At 57.9% G+C, this 19,948-nt stretch overlaps 1 protein-coding gene across 2 annotated transcripts in view; it reads right to left on the reverse strand.

Annotated features, from left to right (window-relative positions):
- LAMC3 (laminin subunit gamma 3) overlaps positions 1-19,948 on the reverse strand; it is a 56,611-nt gene that overhangs the window by 16,964 nt on the left and 19,699 nt on the right. For both annotated transcript variants that reach the window (XM_045771159.2, XM_045771161.2), the window contains exons 4-13: positions 17,782-17,948; positions 15,588-15,776; positions 15,393-15,510; positions 13,491-13,589; positions 11,654-11,790; positions 9,209-9,319; positions 7,166-7,358; positions 6,859-6,977; positions 3,430-3,648; positions 1,652-1,840 (exon numbers count right to left, since the gene is read on the reverse strand). In XM_045771159.2, coding sequence (XP_045627115.2) covers positions 1,652-1,840; positions 3,430-3,648; positions 6,859-6,977; positions 7,166-7,358; positions 9,209-9,319; positions 11,654-11,790; positions 13,491-13,589; positions 15,393-15,510; positions 15,588-15,776; positions 17,782-17,948 — 1,541 coding nt within the window. The remainder of the gene's footprint in view (positions 1-1,651; positions 1,841-3,429; positions 3,649-6,858; positions 6,978-7,165; positions 7,359-9,208; positions 9,320-11,653; positions 11,791-13,490; positions 13,590-15,392; positions 15,511-15,587; positions 15,777-17,781; positions 17,949-19,948) is intronic.

Raw genomic sequence — 19,948 nt, forward strand, 5'->3', positions numbered from 1 at the left:
CAGAGCATGGGCTCCGGGGCCAGGGCCCAGCTCAGCCATCAGCTGGCTGTGTGGTCTGGGGCAAAGCCCCTGTGCTTCTCTGAACTGGGGCTCCTCGTCGGCAAAGTGGGGACGATGATGGCCACCACCGCCGAGGGCTTGTCACCACCCTCCTCAGCACCACGGCCACCATCCTCTTCCTCAGCAAGGCCCGCAGGGTACTGTGTGGTGAAGGCGGGGGCTGGCGCCAACCCAGGCCCCCTTCCCAGGGGGTTGCTCCCTCCACGCACAGCAGCGCCCTGCTCCCCCAAAATCCTCCCTCAGGCACATCTCAGCCCGGGCCAGACTCAACTTCTCAAACTGTCCACGCCCACCGAGGGGGCTCCCCTCATGTCTGCAGACCCGGGGGGAGCCAGAAAATGTGGGGGAAGTTTAGGGAACGGAGGCACAGCATGATGGCAGGGTGGGGTGCAGGGTTCCCAGCTGGGACCTGGCTCTGTCAGGTCTTGGGCCCCCCACCCCCGCTCTGCCGCTGGCCATGGGGAGCTGCTTCCAGAGCTCTCCCCAGCCAAGCAGGCATCTGACAGGACCGATGTAATGAGCCGTCCTGAGGCAGCCAGTCACCAAACACACAGTCAGATGTCTGAGAACCTTGGCAACATTATGTCAAGTGAGACAAGCCAGACACAGAAGGACAGACACTAGAGGATTCCACTCACATGAGGTCCCTGGAAGAGTCAAATGCAGAAAGACAGGAAGTAGGGTGGTGCTCAGGGTGGTGGTGGTGGGGCGGCTGCAGAAGGGGGATGGGGGCTGTTTAATGGGGACAGAGTTTCTGTTTGGGAAGATGAATATTCTGGAGACGGATGGTGGGGACGGCCACACAATGCCACTGAACTGTATGCTTAAAAATGGTTGAAGTGACAAATTTCATGTTATACATTTTTAGCCATAATTTAAAAAGTTATTAATGGAATATACCAAAAAAACCCACAACCAACCTTTGAGTTGTATACTTTAAGTGGGTGAATTGTAAGGGATATGAATAGTATCTCAAAAGAGCTGGTAAAGACAATCAGATGTTGAGGGTGGCCCCGGGGTCATGGAGTGGGGGCTGGGGGAGTTTCTGGCAACATGTTTCAGAAGCTGAAAGTCTGGGGACACCTGGGTGGCTCAGTCGGTTAAGCTCTGTCTTTGGCTCAGGTCATGATCCCAGGGTCCTGGAATCGAGTCCCACACTGGGCTTCTCGCTCAGCGGGGAGTCTGCTTCTCCCTCTGCCTCTGCTCTCCCTGCTTGAGCTCTTTCTCTCTTTGGCAAATAAATAAATAAATAATCTTTAAAAAAAAAAGCTGAAAGTTTAATCAGAGGTTTTCCACGTTAATTGTGTATCAGAATCAGCCAGAGCACTCGTTACGCATACAGATTCTTAGGGTCCATCTCGAGCTCCTAAATCAGGCTCTATGGGGCTAGGGCCCAGACGGGGATTTTCAAAAGCTCTCCTGGAGATGCTCAATCGCTCCAGTTCTGCCAGGAACCCACAGCAGCCTGGGGCCCTGGCCATGTTCTGAAAGGTCAGGCCTGCCCTCCTAAGCTGGGCCCTCCCCCATCTGTCACACTCCAAACCCAGGACCCCACTCCTGGAGGCAGGGCCCCAGGGCACGAGCCACTCACCTCTCTGGCCTAGGGGGCAGTGGGTACACACCACCTCCCTGCTCTCTGGGATGGCTGTGCAGGCCGACTGTCCGGGGCACGGACAGGGCTGGCAATCGTCGGCTTGGCCTGTGAAGGGGTTGCCATAGAAACCTGGCAAGCAGCGCTCACAGGACGGGCCCTCGGTGTGGTGACCACACAGGCAGATCCCTGAGGGGCAAGACAAGCACCGGTTATGACCACCTGAGCCCAGAATGCTCCAGAGACAGGGGGCATCTTGGTGGGAGAGGTCACAAAGCATAGCCCCAGCACAATGGAGGTAGGAACCTTCCCAGGTAGGAGCAGCACGGCCTGGGGAGAAAAAGTCTACCACTTACTGACTGTGTGGAGCTGGGAAAACATCTAACACCCTGCCTCAGTGTCCCCACCTGCAAGATGGACACAAGGGCTCTGACCACGAGGGTTTTCGTCAGGATGCAGTTAGAGAGCCCCCTACACAGTCCCCGGCTCACAGAATGATCTGGACTGTTATCGTTGGTATTTTAAATTCCAAAACCTATCAGTGAACCAACAGACGGCACATCTGTGTCTGCACTCCCGGTTTTCCTGCCCCTTCCTGTGCTCTGTTAACCTCAGGAGCCAAAAGCGAGAGGGCCGCAGACCCGGGAGTCTGTTCCTGACAGGAGTTGGCAAGGAGGCTCCCCACATATGGAGTCTACGGGTTCCCAGAGGTGGCCTGGTCTCATAGAACAGACCCCCCGCCTCCCCTGGTTGCTCACCAGGGGGACCGTGCAAACCCCCTTCTCCAGCACCTGGAGTCTGCTTGGAGCCTGTGCCCTGGGGTAGGGGGGCACTGCACCAGGGACTGAGGGAGGGGCCTGGCTAAGAAAGGTTCAGTGATGCAAGATCACCGCTTCCAGGAGGCCCGGCAGCACCTGGAGGGGAGGGGGATAGAGGGAATTCAGGAGGGACCATCCAGGGGGGACCATCATGCCTGTGCTGCTTTCTGCTGGTCCCTGCCTCGGCCCAGACCCACACGCTCACTCCTCTTTCTATCCAGTGTGAGCAGCACTGGCCACGCTGCCCATCTGACAGGTGAGGACTTGCCCAAACGGAGCAGGGAGTCATGGAGCGGCCAAGGGCTCTGAGGGGCGACAGACCGGCCATGCATCCCGCTTCCCCGGCGGGCGCTGCCTGCAACAGCGTGTGGAAGGATTAGGAGGCTGCATCTGGGCTCGATTAGTGATGCCTGCCACGGCCAAAGACTAGAGGCCACTCATATGCAGCGCACCTGTCCCCTCCGGCTAGTCTGCAGATTCCCAGGCTGCTGTCCTCTGTCAGCTCCAGGACAGGCATTTCCCAGAGAGCCCCCACCTGCTCCAGGAGGGCAGCGGGGCATGGACCCTCCCACTTCCGAGGCGAGAGGCCCACGGTGTGGACAGAGGCCCCCATTCGGCAGCTCCTGCCTGGTGACATTGGTGGAGGGCTCTCTCTGCGTTTCCTGGGCTACAAGTGGGGATGAACAGCTGGTAGCGAACTTGTGGCTGGAGCAGCTCTGCCACCTACTGCCGAACAGCCTCCCTGCGCCTGGGGTCTCTCACCTGTGAGATGGGACACTAACCGAGCATCAATGATGTAGTATACAGAAAGGTCCCCGCATGGGGAGGAACTGGATGAGTACCATTTTATGAGCATTGATCTTGGTGACCCCTCGTACATGCACACAGCGGACGCTATTGAGGGCATCGGCTGTGCTGGGTGTAGCCCAGGGGGCTTCTGGATGGGGTGCCAGGACTCACCTGTGTGGGGGTCACAAGTGCCATGCTGGTTGCAGGTGCAGGGGACACAGTTGGTATAGGGACCCCCCAGTGGTGTCTCCCTCTTGTATCCTGGAGCACAGGATTCACAGAACTGGCCTGTGTACCCCTTGGGACACGAGCAGGTCTCTACCCAGGAGGCTGGCGGGGAGAGCCCCCGCTGGGCTGATGTGAGCCGGACCTCGGTCAGGAACACCTGGCCTGAGGAATGAGCATAGAGAGGAAGAGGGTTATAGGCACACATTTCCGCGCCCCCCCCAAGACACTCCTATTCACATACGTAACAGGTGAACGGTTATTGGCCTACATACAGAAAGGTGGTCTGTGAGTCAATTACAATTTTATAAAAACAGACAAAGGGCAAAAGAAAAACAAGGTAATTTTCAGAAAAAAAATTGGATATGGCTGGGAATTTAATGGAAAGACATTTGTTCTCCCGGGTTATTAAAGACATGTAAACTTAAATAACGAGTATACGATTCACAGTCCTCAGGTTAGTAAGCATTTAAAGATCAATGACAGCAGGGGCGCCTGGGTGGCTCAGTCAGTTAAGCATCTGACTTCGGCTCGGGTCATGATCTTGGAGTCCTGGGATCGAGCCCCGTGAGCCCCGTGAGCCCCGCATCGGGCTCCGCACTTAGTGGGGAGTCTGCTTCTCCCTCTCCCTCTGACCCTCCCCCTGCTCATGCTCTCTCTCTCTCTCAAGATAAATAAATAAGATCTTAAAAAAAAATCAATGGCAGGCAAAGATGGTGGGGGGACTCATGCACAGGGATATAGGACTCTCCAGGAGATTCTGCTTCTAGTAAAGCAGGAGAGCCCCTATCAGACCCACCTTCCCCCAGAAAACAACTAGAAACTTAGGGCAAAATACAAAACAATCCGTAACCCCTGGAGAAGAACCAGAGCAGGCAGACAGTGGAGGAGGGGGGACACATGCCCTGAGAACACAGATGGGTACAGCCTTTCTGCAGGAAAATCTGGCAGCGGCTATCAAACTTTAAAATGTGCCCTCTTTGACCTAACACCAAACATTTCCATTTTTCCATTTCGAGGAACCGATGCTACAGACGGACTTGCACGAGGAGACAAGGACCTTTCTATGGAGCTCTTCCCTGTTCTCTGCAGCACTGTTTGCATAGTGAAAAACCAGAAACCGCTTCAGTGTCTAGGAATGGAGGGATGGTGGAAACTTTCGGGAGCATCTATACCATGGAACGATATGCAGTGGACGGACAGCCAGCCTTTTCTCTGTGTAAGACAAGTAACGGCCTCCAAGACACAGTGTTAGCTGAAAGAAGCAAGTGCATGAAGAGAGATGGCCCAGAACATCATCAGTGGGGAGAGGAGATCGGGTTGGAGGGGAGAGGGTCAGTCGGCGTGTCCACCTGCCTCTCCAGTTTGCCTGGCAGCCAGCACGGGCCCGGCCTAAGTAGGTGGTTTGTGAATATCTGTTCACTGAAGGCTGAGTGAGCGGCAGAAATGAAAATTCCTCCAAGAAGCCTCAGCAGGATGATCTGCGGAGCATGGAGGCTTTGGGGGAGGGGGGGCAAGGACGATGGGGATGAAACTCCAAAGAGAACGAGGGATTCGAGACAAGAGGGGCTGCGTTACAACCCCCAAGCCTGGACTTGAAAGGGCCCCGGAAGTCAAGGGTTCTCAAAAGGAGCCCATCACCCCCCTAGAAGCAAATCTGTGGCTGTCTGGGTTGTCACCATGATGGGGAGACGAGGGCCAGGGCTGTCAGGCACCCCAACATGAGCAGAACTGCCCCTGTGACTTTCGAATGTCTGGCTGGATGCCGAAAGGGGCAGGGGTGCCTCTTTGCAAACATGTGAGCCCAGACCCCAACTCCATTTTAAACATAAGCGCGAGGCATTTTTGAACGTGCAGGTGCACATGGAATGGTCTAGCAGCGCAGCGACCGTGAATGTGGAGGGACCATCATGCTTTATCATGCTCAGAATTTTCCTGAAAGTCATTCACCACTTTGGAAAATCATGTCACCAGTGCGCCCCCCCCCCCCCCGTGCTGGGAGTTCGTCACCAGTGTGCACCCTGCCCACGCCACGGGCCCCTCGGTAACTGCCCCACTTACAGTGATCTGGCCAATAATCCCATTTAGTGATGATGTCAAGACAACACATGTACAAGGTTTAAGGAACAACGGTCAACCATATTCAATGGGTGTCTGAAACTGGGTTTTACGGCTTCACCCACAAATGGATGGTTACTTTGCCGAGGCGTTTTTACCCCCTAACGAAGCAATGAAACCACCAAGGCTAAGTAAACCTTTTCAAAGAACCGCGCTGACCGAGACAGCAAAACTGCACCATCTCCTTGCCGCCTGTGGCCACGCGAACCAGCGGCTTCTGTCCCTGCCATTTCCGTCAGTGAGGGCCCCACCGCACGCTCCTCGAGTAAGTCTGCCTGGGGACTGCTGATCCTGACCCTGGTTTTTATGCCGGCGTTAGCCATGCACGCGCCTCCCGTCGGAACTTCCCTGCTCTCCGCGTATGCAAATGGCCACTGAGTTTCGGTTTCTCTGGCACCCACACTTACTCGCCACGGGGGGGGGGGGGACTCTGATTACCTCCTTCTGTCGTCCAGTGTGGTCACGCCTGAGCACTGACACTTTGGAAATCGATGATTACTTTCGTGGGCCATTTGCTTTCCTTTTATTTGCTCTGTCTACTACAACTAGGATACTATACTGGTTTTAGAAACTTGTGTCTGGGTAGGTTATGCTATCTCTAAGTTTCCCCTCCAGATAGTAAAGGGGTGTTCTGTGTGACATACCTCTTCTAAAAGGGGAGTAGTGAAGATGTCCAGTCTACACCCACACCCAGGGTATGGGTGGGGGGGCAGAGGACAGAAGGAGAAAGTACATTAAGGAGAGAAGGAGGAACCAGGAACAGTTAGAGACCAGCAGCACGATCACCATGAGAGCAGGGTGAGAAATTCCCCTGGAAGCTGGGTCCTGACCCAGCCCCCTCCGTGAGAACGTTCAGAAACCAGAGCCGCTCTCAGGGTGGCTTAGGGGCAATACCACCAATGACCAGCAGGAGGAGCCAACTCTGGGATCCTGACCTGCCCCTGAGCCCAGCACCCACAGAGGACCCTCAACGGTCCCGCCTTCTGACAGTGGTGGAATTGGCTGCTTCGTGGCCACACATCTGCCTCTTAGAGCTGTCCTTCCTCGGGCCCCTTACCTGTACAGCCCCGCCTCTGTCCTCAGGGTCTACCCTCCCGGCCCTCACCCGTTACATGACTTTGGGCAAGAGTCCTACTTCTCTGACCTTCGGATGTCTTTGTGGTGAAACAGGGCTGGTACCTGTCTGCTGTGGGGACTCAGCAAGGCTATGCACGAAGGATGGTTCTGGGGATGGGGGCTGTCCTTATCATTACTGACCAGAAGGGCTTGGGCTCTGGCCACCGGCCCAGATGCGCAGAGCCGTCAGATTGGCGAGCAGCCGCTGGAAGTGGAAGGGGGGCAGCGGAGGGTCCACGTCCTCGGAGGTCTCCTGCAACCTGGCAGGGGAGGGGGTCAAACCAGATCCCGAGGCTGGGGGCAGGTGGTGCCAAGGAGCCTCCAGCAGGGGTGGAGAGGGCGGGAGGCCCCAGACCACAGGAGGATCCAAGTGTGCCCAGACCTCAGGGACCACCCTGACTGCCCCACCCCACCGCTCAGGACACAGCAAGACACATAAGACACTTACTCAAACCTGAGCCGTACTTCCCCGGGCTGCCCGGTTTCCGGGGGCCCGGAAAGGCTGGAGTGCTGCAGAGTCAGGGCCAGGCCCGCCCCTTCCAGCCTCAGCTGCACGGGGAGTGGGGAGCCCCCGGGGGGGACCCAGAAGGTCAGTGTGAGGGGCTGTCCGTAGCTGAACCGCTGATCTCCCAGGAACTTCTCTGAAGACAAGAGAAGGCTTGCTTTCACTTACTTAGCTTGATTTCCAAGATTTTAAGTGCCTACAGTATATTGATTTTATTGACAATTAAATATTCAAACAAGATAAAGCTACAGCACGGAGAAAGCCGAAGGCTCCCTGCACAGCAGACGCTGAGCGCGGCCACCCACACCCCCTGCAGGCCGGCTTCATGGCCCTGTGTCCCTGCAGTAACACAGGGCCCCACGCCTGGCCTACTGCTCTGCTGTCACCGTCTCGAGCTTGGGTTCTGTAAGAGAAGCCTGATGGGACAATGGAGTTTCTGGAAGCAAAGCAGACATGTGCATCGCGCACAGTGGTGGCACCCAGCCGTCCCCGTCCCGATCTGTGCTCACAATACCCCACCAGGAGCTGCTGGTGGCCCCACGAGTGGGGGAGCTTAGTGGGGCTCAGAGCGCGTACAAGGTAAGCCTGCTACATGTACGGCTAAGCAGAGGCGCTGACCGCCCCGAGGCCACGCTTTCCACGGGCGTCAGAACATGTTTCGAGCAGAAAGACGGTGGTGGCATTCTAAGGAACACAGAGGAGCCAGGGGCCCTATCACGGCCTTCCACCTGCTTCAGCTGAAAAACCCCCACGTGGCAGGAAAGGGCTCCACCGGACCCTCCCTGCTCTGTCTCCCTCCTGTGTCCCGGCACTCACGAATCAGTAGGGGGCAGAGCGTGTTGCTTGAACATGGTGCGTGTCAAGACATGAAATAAAAATGGTTGAATCCGTCCACCTGCCTCACCCACTGCACTGTGCCCAGCACAGGACCCAGCAAAGACTTCTTAAGCAAAAAACTTTTTCTTAAGCCTGTCAACAAAGCAGCCACGGAATAGAGCGTGTTTTGTGCCCTCGGGCCTCTGAGCTCGGAGCACCTGCTCCAGGACGGGGGTCTTAGGACCCCTGTGACGTCTGCTTCCTGCCTGGGTGCTGTGGCCACAGAGCAAGCCAGATGTCTGTGCACCATCACTCCAGCCCTTCTTGAAGAGGGAGGTCAAGGGCAGGACTGGGTTGGGGAAGCCAGTGGACCTGGAATCTGGCCCCAGGAGAGCTAAGAATGGACTCCTGGATCCTGGTTCCAGGTCTGGTACAGTTTCCAGGAGACCAAAGTTGCCCTACTTGGTGGGGTGATTCAGAATAATCTAGAACTTGTTGCTTCTGCAGGAATCCCAGGACCCTGGAAGGAGGGTGCCGTGGCCTGACAGAGTGAGAGGCTGATGGGAGGTATAAAGGGGTTTCTGGGGCCCTGAAGGAGTCTGGTGGCAAGGCCTTGATCAAAAAGCGGGGGGCGGGGGGGCCCCCAGCAGACCCTGCAGGGCGTGTGGTAGGTGGAAAAATGGCCCCCGAAGATATCCATGTCCTGATCCAAGGAATCTGTGAATGTGCTATGTTGCATGGCAGGGGCAATTAAGACTGTGGATGGGATGAAGGCTGTTCATCAGCTGACCTTAGAGTAGAGAGATTATCTTGGATTATTCACCTGGGCGCAGGGTAATCACAAAGCCCTCCCTGCACAGAAGAGGGAGGGAGTAGAGCTGGTGTCACGGAGCTACCACAGGGAGAGACTCCCGAAGACGAAGACGAGGAGGGGCCTCAAGCGGAGGCCTCCCGAAGCTAGAGAAGGCAAGGGAACGGGTTCTGCCCTCGAACCCCAGCAGCCCCGTGCATGCTGTGATTTTAGCCCCGGGAGACCCATTTCAGCCTTCTGGCCTCCGGGACATGGAGAGAATGTATTTGCATTGCTTTTAGCCCCTGGGCTGGTGGTCATTTGTCATAGCAGGAAATGGACGTGGGGCAGTCCCGCCCCTGCCTGGGGTTGGCAGGTACCTGGCAGCGTAAGCTCCTCTTCATCTGCTGGACTCAGGAGGAGCCCCCTCGGGCTCCATCGTGCAGGATGCTCTGGGCCCCCCACACTTCCGGTCCGCCAGCCCTGGGCTCCTGGACAGCAAGCAGACACGGCCGGGTGAGGCTCTGGAGGGTGGCCTCCAGCCCCCCTTCACACCCTTCCCAGGGGTGCACTGATGGCCCCCAGAGGCCTGAGCACAGCCTGAAACAAGTGACCGGGTGTGTGGGGGGAGACTGTTCTAGAAACAGGTGGGCGTTGGGGGGGAGGTGAGAGCCAGCTGGCGCTAGCAGATGCTCTGTGCTGCCCACAGCCAGGCAGCTCAGAGCCCCCACCCCGGGGTCAGGATGGGGGTCTTAGGGTGGGAGGTAGCCCCAGGAAAAGTGGGAAAGCTCGGGGTGCTGGCTCTGTTTAGGGCGAGGTCACACCTCGGAGCCTGCCTTGCCCCTTCGGTGGGCTCTGAACACAACGTAAGGACACAGTCTGGAGACCCCAGCATGGGGCACTGGGACATTGGGGCCATCTCCAACAGTACTGGACTTTTGCTCACCCGAGACCTCACCACACCTGTCCTTTGAGAGGCATGAGTCATTAGCCCTACTGCACTGAGGGAGGCCACCGGGTTAGGAAGTGCTCAAGCTAGGATGAGAACCCAGACCTTCCCATCCCCAGTCCTGCCCACCCTCCCTCTGGTGACGGCACTACACCAAGCAGAGTCCGGCATAGCACGAGTGACCTCAAGGGAGCAGCTGGGAAATGGGGTGGAGGCCCGACCCCTGGGGCGCCGGAAGGGTGAGGAGGGAGGGATGAAGGGAAAGAAGTCAGAAAGAGGAGGTCTGCAGCTCCTGGGTGCTAGACTAGGTTCTGCCCCGCACTGGCTGTGTGACCCTGGACAAGTTACTTTGCCTCTCTGAAGTTCCTTATCTGCAAAATGGGGACAATGGGGTACTTATGGCCCCAGCAACAGTTCTCAAAGTTGGTCTGAACACCCCGGGAGATCCCCGAGCCTCTTTCAGGGCGCCCACGAGGTCGAGCTAACTTCTTAGTAACACTAAGAAGAAATTTGCATCTTTCATGCTGTGTCTTATCAACACACGGTGGAATTTTCCAGAAACTGCAAGTCATATGCTAACACAACACACTGAGCTCTACTAATCCAGCTGTAAAGAGATGTGTGAAAGTACACGAGTGCTCACCCCTCTTTTTGTCTTTTTGAAAAAGAAATATTTTTCACAAGCTCATATTATTTTGTTATACGTTTATTATAGTAATTTTAAAATGAATTAATATATAACTATTTTTAAATAACCGTTTTCATTTCTAATACAGAAAATACTCATGGAAACTACCCACGTAAAGAACGGTGCTTGGAGGTCCTCGGTAATTTTCAAGAGCATGAAGGGATCCAGGGACCAAAAAAGTTTGAGGACTGTGGCCTGAGGGTCACAGCGAGGTACACGAGATCCTGAGACAGACGGACCAAACCCAGCGCCGGGCTCAACGTGAAAACAGAAAACGGTACTGTTCTTAGGGTCTATAAAATGAGTCCCGTCTGATGCTAACACCCTAGACCCCCTGCCAGGTGACCTCAAGGCGGGTCCCATCTCCGTCCTGTTTTCTGCGCAGTGTCCAGCAGAGGGCGCACTGCCCCCGTGTCTGGGGCGCCCCAGAGCTGACACCCATCTCCTGCCTGGGGAAGATGCAGGGGTGGGGGGAGTCTGTGGGGGCAGGGCAGGGGCCCCTGTAGGCTGTGATTTAATGTAGAGCTCCACCGCCCTCCGGCTCCAAAGATGTGCGTCCACACAGCTACAGTCGGGACCCAGGGCACCATGGCAGCCCTGGACCCTGCCCCCAGACAGCAGGCCAGCCCTGTAGCTGAGAGCAAAACTCAGGAGCAGACAAACCTGGGGGCCAACCACTAAATTCTGTGACATACCTTTTCTGGGCCTCAGTGGTCTCATCTGTAAAATGGGAATAACAGTACCTACCTTCCAAGGACTCTGGGTTCCCATGCACGTAAAGAGCTCAGCACAGTGCATGGCACACAGCAAGTGCTCAATAAATATAGTCCAGGGGATTGAGCGTGAATCCCCAGCACTAGGACATGTCAAGGGAGGCCAACCTTGATAGACTGATTAGAAACCCCCCACAGGGTCTAAAGGCTGCCCCCAACCCTGCTGGAGGCTAGGGAGGGAGCCAAGGTGTGCAGGTAGGTCCTGGGGAGCGCTGAAGGGTGGAGAGGGGCACATCTTGCACGGTGTGTGTGTGTGTGTGTGTGTGTGTGTGTGCCCGTGGGAGATGCTTCCCCTGCAGCCTGAGGCTGCCCCCTCCTTCCCACCCCTTCCCCTAGCACTGCAGGGTATCCCCTGCCTGGGCGGGGAGCAGACCCCCGGGGAGGTTGCTGTGGGGGGATGAGAGGCGCTTCCTACCCTGGCGGAGGTCGGAGAGGATGTGGTGCTCCCGAAACTGGGCAGCGGCCGCACACACCTTGGAGTGGCCGTAGCAGAAGCAGCTGGTGCAGCCGGCCGGGTTGTGGGGCTGCAGGTTGAACGTCCCGGGGCGGCATCTGAAAGGAGCACATGCCCCCGGAGCGGGGGTGGCAAATGAGTCAGGGAGGTTCAGGGGATCCCAGCTAGATCAAGGTCAGAATCACTGGGGACACTTCAAAAAATATATATATATATTTTTTCAGATTTACCAGAGTTGCAAAGATCATACAGGGAGTTCTGGGACCTCTTCACCAGCTTTCCCTCATACCAACACCCCAAGTTGCAAGGACGCACTTAACCACGCCGAAACAGTCACGTTAGTTCGCTGATTTACTAAACTCCCGATCTGATTAGGATTTCTGCCCTTTTCCCACCAATGCCAGTTTCCTGGCCTGGATCTGATCCAGGACCACAGCCACCACCCGCCCCCCCCCCCCCCCCGTCTGTGCGGTATTCTTGGCATTCACGACCTTGACGCTTTTGAAGAGTAGCGGTCAGATGTTGTGTAGAATGCCCCTCAATTCGGTTTCTCTGATGCAGTCTCATGATTAGACGGGGGCCATGGGTTTGGGGAAGAAATAGAGGGGAAGTGTCCCTCTCGTCACATCACATTGGGGTAAACGACGCCTCTGTGACGTCACCGCGAGTGTTGACCTTCACCGGCCGGTCAAGGTGCTGCCCGCCCCGCGCGCTCCTGCACCGCAAAATGGCCACATTCTCGCCATCAGAACAAAGTCGCTAAATGCAGCGGGCAGCGCGGGGAGTTAAGCCCCAGCCCCCGGAGAGTGGGGTCTTAAAGACGTGTGGACACACGCTGAGACCACCACAGTAATTACCAAATATTTTGCAAGGGAGATACTTGGGGCAATGCAAACATCCTGCTTCTCCTTAAAATTCTGCCCAGTTAGACGGCTCTTGCCCGTGACCGTTACTGTGAAATTCGAACCGATTCCCTATTTCCCCCTTTCCTTCTACATTTATTATTTAGAATTCTTTTGCCAGGAAGAGGTGTCTTCCGTGCCGGTATATTTATTTTCCCCTCATCTGTTTCTATCAGTGTGGACTCGCGGGTATTTATTTGATTCTTTGGGTTATGATCCAACACCGTCATTATTTATTTTGTTGTTCAAATCGTTCCAGCTTTGGGAGCTCTTTCAGGTTGGTGCTTGTGTCCTTTTGACAAAGGCCCCCATCTTGGTTTAGAGTTTTTTCTGTTCGTTTCCATCTGGTTTTGTTTTTCATTAAGCACTTCCTTGCTCTCTGTGACGACCAGACACTCTGGGCTCATCTGGCATGGTCCCGGCCCCAGCCCCGGAATCAGCCATTTCTCCAAGGAGCCCTGGAGAAACCTTTCACAGACTCTGGTCTGCACCTGGGGGCTCTGTGTGAGCTGGCCGGGGCAGACGTATTGGGTTCGTAAGAAGCCGTCGATGACCCCCCGATGCCCAGCCAGCTCTGAGGAACACATCTCCTCAAGCCGCCCCATTTCACAAACAGGCAAACTGAGGCTCAGGAGGACCCCCTCAAGGTTCTCTTTTCTTCTCCCTCTTCCCCTCCCGTGCTCACTCTCTCTCTCTCAAATAAATAAATCTTTCAAAAAAGTATAAACAGTGTTGAAACCTTCAGATAACTTCAAGGATGGCAGACCCATGGTGCTCCAGGAAGGGGGACAGGCGGTGAAATCACCCAGGTCCGTACGGACCCTGCCCCTGCTCCTCTCCCACCACAAGCCCCGAAGTCACTCCCAGCAAGCTGAGGGTTGGGTCGGCTCACCCACCTGTCACACAGGTGGCCTTCCACGTTCTCCTTGCAGGGGCAGCGTCCGCCATGGGGGTCACAGGTGCCCAGGCTGCCGGCCGCACTGCAGGCGCAGGGTCTGCCAAGGAGATGGGACGGTAGGAAAGGTATCCGATGAGCGGTTCTGGAGGGAGGCTAGCCCATCCTCCTGGGAGGGAACTTCTCCATCCTTCCCCATTCCCTAGAGGACCAGGAGGCAGGCTGACCCAAGAGCCTGCCGCCTGGCTTTTACTACTCCCACCTTGCCAAGGAAGGGACCCATCCACTCACCTGAAGAAGGATCCATCTGCCGACCCACCCACTCATTCACCTGTACATTCTTCCAACCACCCATCCATTTATTCATCCTTCCAGCCTTCTATCGATTGACCCACCCACCCATCTATGCACCTTTCCATCCATCCATCCATCCATCCATCCATCCATCCATCCATCCATCCATCCAATCATCCATCCATCCATCCATCCATCCATCCATCCATCCATCCATCCAATCATCCATCCATCCATCCATCCGCCATCCGACAAGACATGGTTCCTGCCCTCACAAAGCCTACAGTCAACTGAAGACTGACAAGCAAACAGGTAGGTGCTGTATTTTGATATGTTCTGTGAGGAAATGCGAAAGGCTGTAGGTACACCAAGGAGCTTGGGGTAAGGGACAAGAGGACAGGTAGAGGGAAGAATTCCTGGGGGAGTGATACCTCGGCTGAGAGCTGTAGAAAGCAGAGGGGTTTGCTCGACAAGGCCAGGAGAGGCAGGGGGTTGCAAGGAGAATACTCCGGGGTAGGAGCATATGCAAAGGCCCAGCGGCCTGAGAAACCCTGGGGAGACATGCAAGTTCCTGTCTCATGGCCAGAGTTGTGCCTAGACTCACTGAATATTCTGTGGGGGCATCCAAGACTCCCCATCCAGCCCCAATGCATTTCCTCTGCCTTTCAAATACACAAAGAGCCTGTTGTAACCAAAGCCAAGTTCGTTTAAGTGTTTCTGAGATTCTAAGAGCTTTATTTTTTCGGTCATGGGTGTTTCTCAATCAAGTGATTGGGTTAGACCGGCATGTTAGGCCCCTCTTCTGAGGTCTGGACCCGGGGAGCCCGTCTGTCTCTCTCCCCTTGGATGCCCCAGCAGCACCGCAGACTCAGTCTCCCCCCGTATTGTGCTCCCTGTCGTGAATGGCCTCCCTACACCCAGGGGTAGGGGCTCAGCCTTCACCCCTACTTCTTCTGCTCCCTGATGATCACCTCCTGCCAACTCTGCCTTCCAAGGGGCTCTGCAATCTGTCCGGTTCTCTGCCTCTCTGTGGCCAAACCCTAGTGCGAGCTGCCACGTCTCCCAGCTGTTCCTGCTGCAGCCTCTACCCCAGCCTCCAACCTCATCCCACTCCTGCTTCATGCCTGTCCACAGCTCCTCCTGAGGCCTCCGAGGCCCCTCAGACCGTCCTCCTCTGTGCACCCTCCTGCCCTGTACCCCCCGCTCATCCATACTGAGCTTTGCCTTGCACTTGCCTCTGAGCCTTTGCATGTGCTCTTCCTCCGCCTGGAACACCTGTCCCTCTGCCCTATCTTGGCAGCCCTCCCTTCTCAGGCCTCACACTAGAACTCCGTGCCTCTCGTGGGAAGCCTGCCCTTGACCCCCAAGACCAGCCGGGCTTCCATGGGACTCATGGCCTGTCTCACAGTTTCCAGGGACTGAGTGTCTCTAGTCCTTGCATGGGACTGGGGGGACTGGGGTAAGAATGAGACGGAATGACGGACAGAGGGATGGAAGGAAGGAGGGAAAGACAGCTACTATCCTCTTCCTCCCACTTCCTGGCATTCATGTCCAGTCCACCAGCTGTGCCCTGCGTGGCCGTCCACACCCACTGCCCTGGCCGCCTCACCTGCAGCCTCCCTCACTGAGCGAGTGGAACCCGGGCCGGCAGCGGTCACACTTCCAGCCCGTCACCGTGGGCTTGCAGACGCAGGTCCCCGAGGCGTCACACTGGAGGCGCAGGGAGCCTGGGGGAGGAAGGGCACAGGGCAGCGGGGGCCCCGATCGGGGCAGGGGGCGGGGGCCAGGAGGTGGGGCCTGCTACCTGCCGGGTGGCAGTCACAGGGCTGGCACAGCGTCCGAGGGCTCCAGCGATAGAAGTCCTCCTGGCAGCGCTCGCAGTGTGGCCCGGCCGTGTGGTCCCGGCAGCGGAGGCAGCGCCCGCCGTGGCCCGTGCTGCGGAAGAGCTCCCGGTCGAAGGCGCACTCCTCCGAGTGGCCACTGCAGTTGCAGGCTGTGGGCAGGAGGCAGGGGGCGGCGCGTGAGTGGCTGGCGCCCAGCGGCGGGGGAGGCTGGGCCCATCGGCCTCCTGGTGATGAAGGAGCCGGCAGCTCCAGGAAGGTCCAGGATGAGTGCAGGCCCAGCTTGATCAAGGATATAGAGACCAGTCGACTGATCTTCCCAGACAGGACTCTCAAGAGCAAAGGGGGCCCCAAGACCCAGGACCCTCCCAGGAGAGCCGGACACACCATCCGCAGGCACGGATCACGGCTGGCCACCTTCTGGAGTGGCCGTGTGGCTCACTCCTAGCTGTCCCGTGGATCCTCTCAGCCCTAAGAATTGCATAGACCTGGCTCCTAGTGACCATGAGGTTATTCCGATGCGGAAATACAGGTCACCCCTTCACTCACTAATTCATTAAAAAAGGAGTATGTACTAAGGGTCGCTCTGGCAGTCTCAACTCCCATGGTGAGCCCAGATTGGGGGGCCCAGCGAGTAGCACGAACAGGGCTGCCCACTGTTTGACAGAGGCCAGATGCAGCAAGCAAGTGGAAGTCCTACAGGCAGAGGGCTGCAGGGAGGCTCTGGGAGCTGAAGGAGGGACCCGACGGGCTGTCCTCAGGGCGGGGGGAGTCCCAGGCAGGAGGTGAGGGCCACAGCATAAACCGTGGACAGCCAGAGAAGATCTACCCAGTGCTGGGCAGCTGGCAGGTCACCTGATGGGCCACCTGACAGGACAGGGAGGGGTGTGGGGGCAGCTATGGGGTCAAGAGGTCAGCAGAGCCTGATCCAGGGAGGCCAGACAGCCATGGTCAGTAGACTTCACTTTGGAGCAAGGCCAGCTTTGGGAGGGTCCGCCAGGGGCTGGGAGTAATTGTGCTGGCACTTTACAAGGGCCTCAGGCCGCGGGTGGAGCCGGGCTGGAGGCTGGCGAGCAGGGCAGGGGGAGAGTCAGGCCTGGAGAAGGGGTGATGGGGCTGGGACCAAGGCAGACTACACAGGATACAGTCAGGTGGGCTGGAGGGACCTGGGTGAGGCCGAGCTCAGGGCTGCCTGCGCCGGGGGGTGGCAAGCGGTCAGGCACGAAGCCCCGGCTTCCCGGCTGATGGTGGAGAGGACAGAGATGTGACCACTGGGCAAGGACATGACAGAAGAAGTGGTCTGGCTTTTTGTGTCCCCATCATGGAGACAGCCTCAGGCTCAGAATGGGTGAGCCAGCCAGCACTGCCTCCTTGGCCCCAGGGAGGGCTTCCTGGTGGAGGCAGGCCAGTGAGGGCAACAGAACCCCATGAGGACCACGGTGGCCCTGGGAAGCTCCCGCAGGCAGCACTACGCTGTTCACAGGACAGGCTGTCCCCCTCCCCGCCCCAGCTCTGGCTGCCAGCAGTCGGGATCCAGGGCCCGGTGATGGCCAGCTACACACGGGGAGCCCAAAGCAGTTCAGGTGACTATCAGGGGGGCAGGTCAGGGCTCGGAGCCCCGGGAAGCTGGGGTGGGGGCTGGGACTGATGGTGACGGACAGTCCCAACCCCACTGTGTGCAGCCCCACGTCCCCGGGGAAGGTATGCCGGCCCCATCCTCTCTAGCCTGGCTCTGAGGTTCTGTGGTCAAAGCCACATCACATGGGGACCAGGACATCAAAGGCTGCCTGGGGGGCCGTGGGAGAGGCTGGGTGGGCAGGTCAGCACCCCCCAGGACCTGGGGCCTTCTGTTCTGGCTTTCATTAGCAGCTGTAGTGGGAGCCATTGAAACAAAGAACAGCGGGGGGGGCCTTCCCAGCCCTCCCGCCCACAGCCGCTCAACCCGGGGATTTGGTCTGGGGGATCGCTTTGTGCTCTGTAGGGGCAAGACGGAGGAACACAGGCCCCCTCCCGCTCTCTCCCCGCCCCTCCTCATCCCTGCAGCGACAGGGGGGCTTAGCATCAGGAGCAGCCCCTGCTGCCGGGTCTCAGGGAGTCTGCTCCCCCGCCAGAGCCACGGCCTCTGGCCTCCGGTGCCCAGAGTCCCAGGACACTCACGCACACACTCGTTGGCAGCCTCGGCCGTGCCCCGGGCCCACGGGCGGTCCTGGAAGAAGGGCAGGCAGCGCTCGCAGTCGGTGCCCGTGGTGTTGTGCTGGCACCGGCAGACCAGCCGGCCCGCCGCGTCGGGACCACACTCACTGGCGTGCCCGTTGCACTTGCACCTGGGGGAACACGGAGATTGGGGTCCAGAAACTGGGGAAGGCACCGTCAGAGGAGGGGCTCATCCCCAGGTAGCCCCTGATCCGGCCGCTCAGTGACGGAGCTGCAGGGAAGCCCTACTATGAGCCCCGGGGGGCAACAGTAACGGAAAGCTGGCCACGCTGCGCTCTTCTGAGCTCCGGCCGCGGACAAACCCAGGGTCTTCACGAGCCTGCTATCCTTCCCATTCCACGGATGGGGGAACTGAGGCACACATAGGCTATCCCAGGCCAGCTGTTAGGAATGGCAACATTTGCGAGGCTGCTGCTGCAGGAGTCCTAGCCGAGAGGGACCCAGAAAGAAGTCCTCCCAGTCTCCAGGTGGAAGGTAGGGCAGCCCCCAGGCGGGGTGGAGGAAGGGGGCAGCCAGCAAGTTGCCTCACGCAGTCCTCCTTCGTGTCTACAGGGGTGAGAAAGAGGTCGCTCCTTACCGAGGACGGCCCCCAACTCATCTCAAGTCTGCGGTGAGTCTGTGCCTCTGGGACAGCCCCTGGGGCCCGCGTCCCACTGCATCCAGCTGTCCACAGGGACAGGCGACTGGCAGAACTGGGCAGACACAAGTGAGCCCGTGGGGCCACCACGACGTCCAGCTTCCAGCCTTCCTCTGTGCCGCCCCTAACCAAGCTCATACCTTCTTGTGGGAGCGTCCCTGCTGCAGTGGGAGGGACCACCCCCGCCCCCATTTCACAGATGAGGAAACAGAGGCTCAGGCCACGAAGGACAGGTGCTGAGTGGCCGGGCTAGAATCTGCCGCCTGCTCTACTCCACGCAGACCCCGCGCCCCTGGACACGCGGTGGCTCCCGTAAGCTACGTTCCATGCTCCGCACTCAGTGGGTGTTAGGAAATTGCTGACCGCTGCCAGCACCCCCAGTGTCTTCTCTACTTTGGGGACACAGGGCTTGGGGGGGGCACAGGGCATTGTTTCCTCCACGGGAGCCCCTGGTAGGCAGGGAACGCCCCAGCATTTCTGGCGGGGTGAGGTGGACACCAAGCAGTCTTGAGAGATGGTGATCCCTGGTCTTGGGACAAAGGACCGCCCATGTCCCCGGGGAGGTCTGCAAACACCACCCTCCTCCATGAAGCCCTCTGACCCCCAGGGAAAGAATGAAATTCTTCTAGGCCATTGTGGGACTCAGGGTACCAGCCCACCTGCCCCCCAGCCAGCTGCAGGCCCGAGGGTGGTCTGGCTCTGACAGCTGGGGCCCAGATGTTCTCTGGCCCGAAGCCCCCTGACAGCAGGCGCTGGAGCTTGCCACCAGCCCGCCATCCATGGAGAGCACCTCCTCCCAGTGGTTTGCCCCAAATCAGGTGTGCGAGTGGCAGGGGAAGAGGCGCAGAGGGGCCCTCATAGACACCCCACCTCTCCTTCACTCCCAGCCCCAGCGTGCCCCGGAGGGGGCAGACACTGCGAGCGCAGGCAGCTGGGCCCTGCGTTCCCTTTCTGCACTTCTCCACCTCTCTGAACGCCACCCAAGTGTCCCCGCGTTCCAGAAGCTCCTTGCTTCCCACCCACACAGGCCATCACCCCCACAGCAAGCTGACTTCCCATCCCAGACAGCCTGCAGACCCGCAAGCTTCTCTCTGCCCTACCACCCGCTTCCACGGCCACTTTCCTAACGTTCTCTGTCTTCTCTCTCCTTCTATCCTTCCACATGTGATGTCAGGGGGTTGGGGCCTTTTCAAACCCTGTGACTACCCTGGCCAAATCCTTCCACGGCTTCCCACTGCCTGTGGGACATGAATGAACTCGGTCCATCTTCCAGCCTTGTCTCCGGACGCGGCACACATGGGCCCTTCTGCCCCGGATGCTGGCCTCCTCCCACCTTGGCTGGGCCCCCCGTCTGCAGAGCAGTCTCCCTGACCGCCGGAGTACCCTGCCCTGGCCCCCATCCTCGTTACTCTGGGGTGCGCGGACATGTTCCTTGGAGAGTAATCTGATTACTGTCTGCCACCCCCTTGAGGT

Source organism: Ursus americanus, chromosome 18, assembly GCF_024610735.1.
Source record: "Ursus americanus isolate L20-20 chromosome 18, mUrsAme1.1.p, whole genome shotgun sequence".
NCBI classification, from domain to species: domain Eukaryota; kingdom Metazoa; phylum Chordata; class Mammalia; order Carnivora; family Ursidae; genus Ursus; species Ursus americanus.